This window comes from Medicago truncatula, chromosome 2, assembly GCF_003473485.1.
Source record: "Medicago truncatula cultivar Jemalong A17 chromosome 2, MtrunA17r5.0-ANR, whole genome shotgun sequence".
NCBI classification, from domain to species: Eukaryota; Viridiplantae; Streptophyta; class Magnoliopsida; order Fabales; family Fabaceae; genus Medicago; species Medicago truncatula.
The window spans coordinates 247,914-261,518 of record NC_053043.1 but is presented as its reverse complement, the minus strand read 5'-3'; the positions used below and the strand labels follow the sequence as shown (position 1 = coordinate 261,518).

At 34.2% G+C, this 13,605-nt stretch overlaps 1 protein-coding gene across 2 annotated transcripts; it reads right to left on the bottom strand.

The window, feature by feature from the left end:
• Positions 1–5,348: 5,348 nt before the first annotated feature.
• Positions 5,349–11,676, bottom strand: LOC11430329 (shaggy-related protein kinase kappa). 2 transcript variants are annotated; one of them, XM_003592861.4, is made up of 12 exons: positions 11,447–11,676; positions 11,002–11,358; positions 10,849–10,908; positions 10,487–10,759; positions 9,908–9,982; positions 8,671–8,727; positions 8,446–8,586; positions 8,317–8,367; positions 8,113–8,208; positions 6,797–6,880; positions 6,592–6,694; positions 5,349–5,740 (listed from the first exon to the last, which is right to left on the bottom strand). In XM_003592861.4, exons 2-12 carry the CDS (start codon positions 11,257–11,259, stop codon positions 5,652–5,654), a joined length of 1,287 nt encoding a protein of 428 aa, XP_003592909.1. In that variant the 5' UTR covers positions 11,260–11,358; positions 11,447–11,676; the 3' UTR covers positions 5,349–5,651. The 2 variants fall into 2 exon arrangements, with proteins under 2 accessions (XP_003592909.1, XP_039686117.1); XM_039830183.1 differs by having other exon boundaries at positions 11,453–11,676.
• Between the last annotated feature and the right edge of the window lie 1,929 nt (positions 11,677–13,605).

Below are 13,605 nucleotides of genomic sequence, written 5' to 3'. Positions count from 1 at the left end.
ATTGTCTCTGCCTCGCAGTATTTTCAATCACAATTTTACCTATGTTTTTCTTGCATAAAACCTTTCGAAATGTCCTTACTTGTCTTGTAAGTCATTCAAAAGTGTCTCTGAATCATTACATTGCTTTTTCTACAGTTTATTCCAAAATTTGCAAAAAGTCGTACAGAAGGGTATTTTGGTCATTTCCTGCAGTGGGACCCATTTTCATCCTTGTGACTGTCTCTGAGTCTTTTCAGATTGATTTTTAACATTTCATCAGTAAACCTTGTTAAATTCATTTCAAACTTGCATCTGAGTCAGTGTCAAGTCAATTTGAATCTGTTTAGGTCATTTTTAGCACTAGGGGCATTTTGGTCATTTCACACAAAATTTTGGCATAGAGAGGTTACTTTGAAGTACCTCATTTAAGCCATTGGTTCGTTTTAGTCCGTTTTGTCAATTTTATTTTTGTTTCGCTTTACGTTTGGTCAAATTACGCTTTTTATTCAATTTTATTTTAATTGCATTTTGGTCCCTCAATTGAAGTCCCAAAATTGCATTTCAGTCCAGTTTCCTTTCCAATTTTCATTTCAGTCCTTTTTGGTTAATTACAGTTTAGTCCTTAAGTTTTTGTTTTTGTAGAAAGGTCCCAAATTCATTTCAAGTCCAAGCCGTGCCATTTTCATACAAGTCCAGGTGTCAACTTCCTATTGGTCCAAGAGTACACATGGCAGCCTATAAAAGGCGCATTTACTGTACAAGTCAGGATCAGAAGCAATAACCACACGCCAACTCATAAACACAATTCCAACTTTCTCTCTCTCAGCAGTTAGATCAAAAACAGAAAATTTCTCAGAATTTCTCAAGAACACCAAGAACAAAAACCCTAACCGTTTTCCAGAAACCCTAATTTTCATCAGAATCAACATTTTTGCATCAATCCTCAGAGATTCGTGTGAATCTTCATCACCGGATTGAAGATTTTCCTGCAATTCCAAGTGCGAGCTCACATTGAAGCAAGCTCAAGCACTGATCACAGGGTTTCCTCACGTAAATCTAAGAAACATTGAAGCAAGCTCAAGCACGTAATCACAGAGAAGCAGAGAAAGAATCAGAGAAGATGAAGAAGATGAACCGGTAAACCGATTTATTTTCGGTCCAAAGAGCAAGCAGAAGAATCAAAATCATCAAGAACATTCAAGTTTCTTTCCAAAAATTTTCCTCCATTAAAAGTTTCAACCAAAACTTCAGGTAAAACTCATTTCCTCTTTTTCAAAAGTAATATCACTGTTAAACCTAAAAATCACGCAAGCAAAACAGATCCAAAGGTTCCAGAATTCAAAGAAAACTATAACCGTAAACATCAAAATCTAGATCCGTAAGGATCAACGTTTTGAAAGCGAGAACAAGCGTCAAAAAGTAATCAAACGACGAAACGATGTAGATCTTTAAAGATCTAAACGATCTCGTTCAAAAATCAAAAATCATTTCAAAACCGTAAAAGTTTTTTTCAAGATCTACGTCGTTTCAAGCCGTATTTGAAAAAACAAATGCTGGATTCGTGTTTAGGGTTAAAGGACGAATCAAAATATGCAAGAATCTTTGAAATCTGGAAAATTAGGTCACCGGAGACTGCTTGAGCTCGCCGGAGAAGATGAAGATTCCGGCGGACCTTCAAGGTCTCCGCCGTCACTTCATCCTCACCGGCGGCGAGGTTCTAGAGAGAGGTGAGAGATGAGAGAAGAGAGAAGGACTTAGAGAGAGAAAGGAAAGTGGAAAATGGAGAAAACCGGAGCTCCTTCCCTTATATAGCCAGCGAACCGGACCGGTCCAATCCGGTCCATTCCCCTTTGATTCCTGGCCGTTTGATCTAGGGTTTCAGGACCCTGGATCAATCGTGTGGCTCCTGTGCATCCGGACCTTGTAGGATTGGGCTTTGGTTTGGGCTTAGTTCTTTTTACGTTTTTTTGTTATTTTCTTGCTATTTGCACTGCCTTTCTTGCTATCTGAACCTGTTACTTGCCTACATTTTTTTATAAAAATTCCTAAAAAATCCTAGTTGTTTCTTGGTATATTTTTGGCATTTTTATGGTGTTTTCTTGCATGTAAAAAATGTTAAAATGGCATGAACTAATTCTATGTGTTTTTACACTTTTGGTATGCATTTTGCTATGTTTTGTTCTTGACACTTTGATATTATGACATGGATGAATGATGCCTAATATGGTGATGAATATGCCTCTGGAAATGTGCTTTTGTTTGCTGTTTTTGAATATGATTTTATGGATTTCTTGTTTTACAAGCAACAAGTGTTTGTTTTAGAGAATAGAGTGTCAAATTTCTCTATGAATTTGGTGTGATACCTTGCTTGCATGTGTTTCCATTAATTTCATGTCATGGCTTGAAACAAAATTTCTTTCAAAATTGCCATGATGTGATGATTATGGGTTACAAGCACCTTTAGGTATCACATCAAAATTTTTAGGTTTATTGCCACTTTATTACCTTTTCTTTGCCATTTTTATGCATTTCCTTTTGATTATTTCCTACTATTTTGTGCTTTATGATTACTAACCATTTCATCTCATGTGCCATACATTTCATAGCATTCCACCACCCTCTCCACTCTCCACTTTCTTTAAGCCTAGCATTTATTTTTTGCAAGTTTTAATTCATTTGGTGATGTAATTTGTTATCATTGGTTTGTAGCTTGGCAAAGAGGCCATAGAATGTATTTAGGGAATTTTTGTAATATGGACTATGGACACTATGACGCACCGACACGCACACACTCACTTTAGATGTATGCTTAAGATTGTATGCATGGATGTATGGCTAGGATTGCATGATTAGATGAACGTTTAGTTTTGAACACTTAGAGAAAATCCAATGTTTTCCAAAAATATGCAAATAAATTCACTTCAAATATTTTTATGAAAAATGGAGTCAAAACTCCAATAACTTTTCCCTTTTATTCTCTTAAGTAAAACCTTTAATGAACTTTAACTATACTTGGACTTCATTTAGCAAAACGATTAATTCCACCTCACTTTTTTTCAAATCTCATGCCCTTGAGGCCTCTCATCTCTATTCTTCAAAATCTCTTTTCAAACTTAAAATCAACCAACAAAAACAAAGCTTTTCTTGAGAATGAACTACGAACGGTTTTGATCCCTTAAAAGGGTACGTAGGCAAGGAGTCAAAACTCCTCCAAGCCGAAATAAAAATCAAATTCTACTTCTTCTCACCCCCATTCTTCACTAATCATACCTTCTTTTTTTTTTACAAATAAGCAATAAAACTAAAGCGTAGAAATAAACTTAGGAGAGCGGCTCTTATGGAATACCATAATCGCTCCGGGTGCCTAACACCTTCCCGTAGCGAAAACGACCCCCGAATCCGGAAACTCAAGGGTTTTTCTCCTTTTACCCTTCCCAAGAAAAAAGAGAGATATCAACGGTCAAAAGGTTCAAGTCCAATTAATGGCTAGACACCCCAAAACCATGATAACACCTACTTTTGGGTTTATGCAGTCTATAAGCTTATATATCTGCCGCATAGGATTAGCCACATGTACATAAACTAACGAGAAAGAAAATAATTGACATAAAGGATTTTTTTGGCAAACAGAGCAAAATTTGAGGGACCAATTCGACATTTTTATTAAATATGGGACCAAAATGAAAATAAGAAATAACTTAAGGGACCAAATGATCTAATAAGCCAAAAAAAAAAAAACTGATTAAAATAAGTTTGCTTCATATGCAAGTTATATTTAGTTTTATTGTTGCGTCAACTTCTTTATTAGTTTGTAATTTGTGTCAACTTCTTACACAAATATATATACACGCACACGCACACTTTATTTTCAATTATAGCTATAAAGTCAACAATAGGTCAATAAGGAATACAACCAAGGGATCTTCCTCAAGAGATAAAGACGAGATGATTGATATCTTTAATGAAGCTTTATATAATATTCTTATTTGTGAGTCTTCTGTATCAAGTAATTATATCATCATATCAACTAATCCATCTTAAATTCAACTTATGACTTGGTCTTGGATGATCCAGAAATGTCACAACAAAGAATCTTTCAATGATTGTAGTCGCTTTCTCTAAAATATTCTTAGTCAAATGACCACTATTTTTCACTTCATCAAGAAGGCTTTCGGTGGTTATAATAAGGTCTCGACCCCTATTCTTGTCTTCTAACACTCTCCCTCAAAGAATGTGATAAAGGTCGTTGTTGAGGGTAGCTTTATTGGTTATTCAGTTTTGGTGGTCTTTTGAGAAATGTTTCTAAGCACAGGTTTTGCAAGAAGTTGTGGATTCATTTCTAATTTTAATGTCAATCTTCAAGTCATTTCTCATGGTCTTGATCTCGATGTTGCTTGGAATCATGGTTTCATAAATATGATTTGTGGGTTTGATTGCCAAACTGTTTTGAGGTAATAGGATGTGTTGTCTCATCTTTACATTTGATATAGGAAAATGCTATCAAGTACCCTTAGGGTATTGTTTAAGAATTCAAAAGAATAAACTTTTACATAGAAAACTGTGTTTATTACTTTTGCAAATGTTTGACTTTTATTCCCAAGATATAAATCCCTTTTATGGGTTGCTTAAACAATGCCCTTAAGACACTTGTTAGCAAGACCCGAGAATCTTTCAATGATTGTGGTCGCTTTCTCTGAAATATTCTTAGTCGAACGACCTCTACTTTTCACTCCATCAAGAAGGCTTTTGGTGGTTATAATAAAGTCTTACCCCTAACTTGTTTATTACTTTTGCAAATGTTTGACTTATACTTTCGAGATTAAAATTCCTTTAGTATAATACTCCCTCCGTCCCTATATCTAAGCACCCATTTGACTTTAGTTTTATCTCTAAATGTAAACTCCTTTTCAAATTAGTAGATGCAATTATTATTTTTTCCCTACACATACCCTTAATCAATACTACTAACTTGTCTTGAGATATGAAAAGTCAAATTTAATATACATACAAACAAAGGGCAATTTTATAATATTAACACACAAAATAGACACATTAATTACACTAACAACTTTCCTTAAAAAATGTGAAAAAACCCAATGGAGCTTAAATATAGGGACGGAGGGAGTATATTCCCTCGTCGTTGACCCAGCTGATAGTTTACCAGAGTCACATCAACTATATAAAAGCAAGATCATAGATTAGAGAGTATGAAGTAATTTCTACATAACTGTGTCTCTGACCTAAAACAAACACTTCCGTAGGTAAAATCGTCATTTTACCCAATTTTTTTATACTCTCTCCTCATGGTATTGTACAACAAAACTGGGCGGGATAAATTATTTCAGTCATACCATACGAGGCTCGTCAGATGTTAAAAACTATAAAAATATATTATGAACTAATACAGAGTATATCACTTTATATCATGAACACTATCAAGTTACACTCTATATAAGATAGGATGTACCAAAAGGGCCTGCGATAAATATACATGAAAACGTTCACTCCTGAGCAAGAATAGTAAACAGCTCCTTTGACAAGACAAAAAAAAAATAGAATCATTATAATATTAAAAATGTAATCCTAGGAGGAACTCTTTCTGCAGCACTCTTCCTCAGATACACCAGATGATTTACAGCCCGCTAGTAAGCAACGAGGACAAAAATAAATTGCTAGGTGTGCAAAGCCATAAATAAATTCTGTTTACGAGCATGTTCTGGAATAAGCCGGTTGATGACATCAGGTGGAATACCAGAAAGTTCTGCAACAATGAACATATAAGTCAGGAAGGTTCTTACTGCAATAATAATTATAAAAAACTTCACATTATTTCCACTTTATTTCCTCCATGCAAATACAGTATATACGTAGAAAATGGTTAAAACATCACTATAAAATTTAATTAAAAAGAACGATGCTTTTCTAATTCTTAATGAAAACAGAAAATAAAAAAATAAAAAAACTTTTTCAAACAAAAAGAGGTTCATAGTTTCTCCAAAGGTGCTCTAAAACAGACTAGAGGCAAAAACAAGCGAATAATAAATAATACAGTAAGATATGGAAGAATGTAGAATTATAAATGCAAAAACAAAAGTAAGAACAAAGTACGAAAACTTGTCCCAAAAAAAAAAACCAAGTATGAAAACCTTGTATCGTGCACTCCTGTGGCCAGAGATATGGTTACAACTGATGATTAAAAACCAAGCATCATAAAACTCATCCTTTTCTGGTAAAAAATTAAAAACTCGTCCTTAAAGTTATATGTATTATGCGTGCGTATGCAGGATTTGAACCGCACACGATTTCCTTTATGATCATGACTCGGGGAGTCGGTGACCCAAACTATGGAACTAAAACAAAAAATTTCCATTTCCTTTCATCCATTTGAAACACAATTTACTAACAAATCATGTAAATGTTTCACACAATTATATTAATGGTTAACTGCTTTAAATAGATTTGTTTTTAAGAGCTTGTTTGGTACCGCGGTGTGTTCAGCAAAATCACGGTGCCATGATTTTGCCCAGCTCACCATGATACCTACCAAACATGGAGAGAACTTCAATTTTAGATTTTGCTCATCTCTGAGCCTATCGTAGCACTTAGACTCACCCTGGGGTTTAAAATTAAACAGCGGAGGCAGTGGACGACCATTGGGAAGGCGGGTGTTTGGGTCCCTTAATTCATCAAAGAAGGGGTGAATACAAGCTTCCAACTGCAGCCACAAGATGGCAAGCATCAAATAATTTTTCAATAACAATTGTACATACAAGACAAGAATAGAATACAAGTACAAAAAGTGGGAAGTTAAACTTACAGCAGTGCATCTCAAATTAGGAGAGTACTGAAAGAACCTACAGACAAGATCAACTGCTTCTGGGGGCAAACGTTTCTGAAAGACCTGTCAAATCAGGATAATGTCAAAGTCAATCCCTCTTGCAAACAAGAAATCTTTTAGATAATGTAGGCCGGACATACACGGGATTTTTTGCATTTGCTCAAACTGAATAACGTCAGACCCATGTGCATTACTGAGACTAATTTATAATAATATGAATTCAACCCAACCATTAATGCCCATCCCTGACTTTGAAAAATGTAGCCTAAAACTTATTTGATTGCTAACGAACTACTGTTCAGCTCTCCAAGCATCTCCGGACAGGGAACTAAGACATGCCATCAATACCTACCTACACTACTCTAGCAATAATCTCATATGGTCCTTCATATTTTTCAACACTGATCCCAACACATGTCAGATCAACAATCCAGTGAGGCGGACATACAAAACTTGAAAATAAATAAGTTGATGACATGATTCATACTCAAATCTATCTAATGCCATAATAACTCAGGACTAGGACCATATCAATTTATATCATGTACAATTGAAGTAATACTTGGATGTGGAACACATGTACATGAATCAAATAGAGAGAAAATGTAGTTAGATAGAAGTGCCGATAAATAAGTAATGTAGAGGCAAAGTTCAGAAAGACAAGTCAGATTAAAATACTGTTTTATTGATTTATTATATTTTTTAGAAATAGGGGGAGGGAAATATAATAATAATAATTATTATTTATTTTTATTTTTTTTATCTAGGGGGAGGGGGGAGGCCATACAGTCCCTACCATGGATTGAACTCTGTCCCTTTGGGATACAACACTAAGCAACCACCAATGCGCTAACACCCACGGCATAAAATAATATCAAAATACAATCCTCATAAAGAAGACAGGTACACTACCTCATCAATACTAGCTTTGTTTTTATCACCCCAAATGAAGAATAGTAGGAAAGGAAGGAATGCTACTTTTATTTTAACTTTTCATATAATTAAAACTCTCGGGGGATATGGAGGAAATACAACTCTAGAAAGGATTATGCTTCGTTCGCATTTATACAAAACGTCATTATTTTTTTCCATGAAACATCTCCCTTTATCACACAAGAAACAATCAACATTCAAGAAATTAAATGTTAATAGTACATTCGAAATACAGGCTCAACATATATTAGAATCTAGCTTGCCAACAAAGAATAAGCATAAAATAATTAACCTAAATCCTGAATAATTACAAGCATTAAACAATAAACATCAGAATGCAAGCAAAGCACAAGAGAGTAAACCTTGTGCCATGGATGAGGTTTTATCTGCGGAAACTTAAATTCGGTATAATTTGGGTTCATGCACTTAATCTCCTCCCTGGTAGGAGTTCCCAAAACCTGAAATAACAAAAAATGGAATAGTAAGTAATCTCTTGTGATTTCTAAGTAATACTTGCATGGCCAAATCAAAAGACTGGTTGAAAAACATTGATGGTAAATCCTCACCTTGATGATTTCAACTAGCTGATCGACTCCACTCTCTCCAGGAAACAAGGGCTGCAATTTAAGTTGTATTTCAAGAAAACGAGAAAGACGATGGAAAAACAAAGAACTGAGTGGGGAGTGTCAAATCACCTGGCCAAGAAGTAATTCGGCCATTACACAACCAGTTGACCATATATCTATGGCAGTTGTATATTCAGTGGCACCAAATATAAGTTCTGGGGCACGATAGTATCTTGAACAGATATATGAAACATTAGGTTCTCCTTTCACCTGATGAATTAAAACAAGAATGAAACATGAGGGGCAGAAAAGTAACTTCCATCAACCATCAGTTTAATGGGTTTTATATCTTACCAACACTTTTGCACTCCCAAAATCACATAGTTTCAGCTGATGGGTGTGCGGGTTCACCTGGCAAGAGAACGTGCATTTGAGAACAACCATTAGCAACTGACTGACTGATGCAAACACAGGTATACTGGTATATATTGTATCATCTTCCAACTGGGTTAAGCATTTTCAAATTGACTGTCCGAAGACAGTGAGAAGGAACAGATATGCCCCTTAAAAGGACTATATTTAAATCCAATCGTGTAGTTCAATACTTGGCCAAAATAATAATATTTATTATCCTCTAGCCAGAATTTTCAATGTCACAGAGAAAGCTAGAGACAAACGAAACATGGAAGAAGGGAAAAAAAAACAAGGTACCCCAGACTCAGGTTTGTTTTGCAAGTAATTTTTAAACAGATATATACAATAGATGAATACTGATAATTGAATTGTTCTGTATTTCCCTTACTATAGTAAAGGTTCAAAAACCTTCACATATCATTCACGATAGAGAACAACAGACTCTGGCAGAGAAAACGAGATGATAAAATTAACAGAAGAGACAATTTGTGTATTCTACACTAGATAATCTCAACCAGAAAACAGTGACACGACATACCAGCATGCATAAAGCTGTGACATGCATACTCTTGGTAATATAAAGCCGTATTTGTACGGCTTGCCTCTCCAACTAGTAGTTCAAGTTTTGAGGTAGTAGGTCCTTCACATACTAAACCAGTTTCTTTGATCAAGATTGGGTATAAAGCCAGTTTTGGGGCTCCAACCATTTGCAAGAGTTTGTCTTTGGCATGGCCAAAAAATGTAGTGTATAAACTAAAGCCAGCATTCGTAAAACTATCCATTCCAGGGAAAACATCAGAGAAAAGTTGAAGAAATCACAAACTGATCAAAGTAAAGTATAATTGAAAAATCTTTGAAAGAGTAAGTCACCTTTATTTGAAAATGCACAGACATATAAGGATAGCAGCAAGCAGGCAGGCAAGCACTTAACCAAAAATAAAATGGAAACTGAACCAAACAAGCTGTAAAAACAATATTTAATTAATTATTTCTTTGTGGTCATCTCAGTAATGTTTCCTTTCAGTGTCGATTTAAATTGATAAGAGTGTTGAAATGTTTCAACTTCAAAATTAGCATGTGAAAAAACAATATCATAATAAACAAGCCCATTGTGAGGTATTTAGTAAACTAATGATTCCCATGTAAGAAAAATTCAGTTATTCAAATAATGTCTTACAAGTAGGTTCTGAGGTTTGATGTCACGATGACAGATGCCAATGCAATTATGTATGTAGGCAAGGGCCCTGCATATCTGCAGAGAAAAGAACAGAGAAACTTATCAACTGACAAAAAAAAAATGACCGGCGATTTGAACTGTGTAAACTTTATACTTCTTTTATTTCCTTTCCTTCTAAAAGTCTATCACCCATATATAAAAAGTGGTATCGATTATGATTTGTTTTTTTTTAATGTTTTTATGATTTTGTTTGGAAAATAGGTTTTACGATTCTTTTGAAAAAGAATTCCGTGTGTGAAACCGGAACTCAACTTATCCAGATGAGATAAATCTAAAATTGAGAAATGTAATATATGATATGAGAAAGAAAATCAGACAGGAATTAAAAGAGTTGGGTTTTCATGGACTGATCATATATTATTTTTACAATATATTGCTATGTGCAGAATGTAATTTATATTTAAATATGATAGCCATCAAATATTTTGGGGAACTGTGACTTCCTAAGTTTACATGTATAATGTATGTGTTTGCAGCTTTCCATTCCCAAATCTAACAAACAAGGAAGTAACCAGATACCTGGTACGTATAAAGTTTCACGTATATCAAAGGCATTCGCTGGTTGATCCTGCTATAGTTTCTTGCAATACGATTGACGGTTTCAGGAACATATTCAAGTACAAGATTCAAGTAAAGCTCCTCTTTGTCGGTGGTTGAAAAGAAACAATGCCTGAGGGCGACAATATTTGGATGGTCGAGCATTTGCATAATCTGTAACTCTCTGTTCTTGTAACGCTTGTCCTGGAGAACCTTCTTGATGGCAACAATCTCTCCTGTTTCTCTACATTTAGCCTGAAAAAAGATGTTTGTGTGTGATATATAGATAGATAACAGCATAACATTTGCAAACGATATGAAAAGCAAGCAAAAGGATGGCTTACTTGAAAAACAGTTCCGAAAGAGCCTGTCCCAACTACGTGTTCCGCAATATAACTAACATTCTGTGAGGTTGAAAAAGAAAAATGGTGACATAATAAAAGAACAGGACAGGAGTTAGTTTTCCAATAGGAAATGATGGAAAAAATGAGAGAGACCTGCTTAGATTGACCGTTTCGTGCAGCAATGCTTGTTCGTATAACATGTCCAGTTTCAGCACCAACACCATCAATGATGTCAGGCTCACTCTCTCTGGCATCATCCTCGTCGTCGTCATCGTGGTCATGATCACGATTGAGGTTCATGTGAAGCATCTCTCTGCCAAGCCAATCGACGGAAGAAGAAGCAGCTCTTAAGGCAGCAGCAGACCTTGAACTGCTGCCGATACCGCCATTTCCAAGGCTAGCAGACGCCATAATACTCACTCACTCAGTCTTGTGTCAAATCCAATTCAATTCAATCCAATCCAATCCAAAAGCACACAATCACTCGAATAATAGTATCTATCAAATTAACTAACAAATAAAGACATGAATTAGATTTGTTGAGATCAGATCTAATCAAAGTTATGAAAGTTAAAGATAAGAATGAAAAGGTAGGTACCTGCAACTGCAACTGCAACTGAAACGGGGAGGAACGATGATGAGAAGCAAGCAGTCCCGTTGCATAATTCACTTCATTTCTTGTCTTCGAGATGATAAATCGACGGACCGATGATGGATCGCAAATTCAATCTACTTTACTCTTTTTTCCCTCTTTACTTACTATTCATTCATTATTCTACTTTTTTTATATTTTTGATGGACCACTTGTAACTGCTTCTTCCACCTATGCTCTCTACCCACTTTCCATTTTTATTTTTATACACAAATAAATAAATTAGGCCAATAAAATCTAGAAGTGCAAAAAAAAAATAAAAATTCAGTGGATTATCACTTCGGACAAAAAAATAATTTAGACCAATAAAAACATTTTTGTTAGGAAAACAAGTTTTTTTTTAAATTAAAAAATTAAATTCATTTTCTTTAATAAAAAATAATAACTTCATAAAAATGCTAAAAATAATAAAGAAATTATAAATGTCTACATGATCAATCCAATTATACATTGTAAACTTGTTTACTCAATAGTCAATATGATATCGACAAAATACGTCATTATTATAAACTTCAACAAACATGTGAATTACAAATTACAAATTTGAAACAAAATAGAAACAATAGTAAAAACAAACAAAGAAACATAGGCTGTGTTTGATAACACAGAAAAGCTAGTTCGTAGGTTGTTGGACTAATTTATAAGATTATTTTGATAGAATGAGATGTGTTTGGTAAAAAGCTTTTCTTATTCGCTTATAGCGTTTTTTAATAAGCTAATTCAAGTAGTTTTTTAACTTATAGCTTTCTTCCATTTTTAACCTTTATTTTTATTTTATTATTTTTTGTAAACAAGTGAGCACTAAACCCACGTTATCAAAGTAACTGCCATTTGTTTCTTCTTTTCCGGTTTGCTCAACAGCCATGCACTTTCTTTTTTTCCTTTTATATATAGATCCTCTTGCATTCTATTAGTTTATATATATTATTTATAATTTCAAATAAAACTATGTAATTTCAAAAAATAAAAAAGATATATTATATGAAAGTTCTTTTAAAAAAGATATATTATATCAAAGTTAAAATGTTTAATTACACAAAAATCACAATTTAATTTAATACCACATTTATCATTTTAAAGATTAAAATAATTAAAATATTTAAAAATAAATATATTAAGTGAAATTGTTTATAAATAAATAAAATAGATATGTACTTTTATGTCATTTTATATTTACCAGCAACTTCAACCAGTAACTTTATCAAACACATTAATTTTAATAAGCGAGCTTTTTCAGCTATAAGCTATCAGCCATCAGCTATAAGCTAGTTTTTCAGCTATCAGATAGCTTATAGCTTATTTTTACCAAACACACCCATAATAAGAAAGCTTAGTTACACTTTTGGTCCTCGTGTTTTGGCCTACTCACGAAATTGGTCCTGCCCTTTTAAAACAGAACAAAATGGTCCTTCAATTATCATTTTTGTTGCGTTTTTCGTCATACCTCCTATTTTCAAACTCCAGAAACGCAGAGAAATGGCAGTTTTAGGCGGTTTTAGACCTAACTCTATGCTCAACCATGAAATCAACAAAAAATAAAACATGTGGGCACAAATAATCTATTATATTCAGCACACTAATCAAAAAAACCCTAATTTGAAATATATCTTAGAAATTAGGGTTTTTTTGGTTAGTGTGGTGAATAAAGTGGATTCTTTGTACCCACATGCTTTATTCCTTGTTTATTTCATGGTTGAGCATAGGGGATAGGTCTAAAACTGTCATTTCTCTGCGTTTTTGGAGAATAAAATGGGGGGTAGGACGAAAAATGCAACAAAAATGATAATTGAAGGACCGTTTTGTTCTGTTTTAAAAGGCAGGACCAGTTTCGTGAGTAGGCCAAAACACGATGACCAAAAGTGTAATTAAGCCTAATAAGAAATACATAAAATCACCAACTAAGGCATTTACATTTAGAACCAGAGAATGATGAAATGAAATGACCAAGCACACAAAGTTGTCATGTCGATTTCGAGGGAGCGTTTATGGGTTAATTATGCAACTGAGATCACAACTATATGAACGGTATTTAGAGGCGGTGGATGATGTGTGAGACAATCAATCAAAAAGAGACCTGAAACGATACAAAATAAAGAACGGTATTT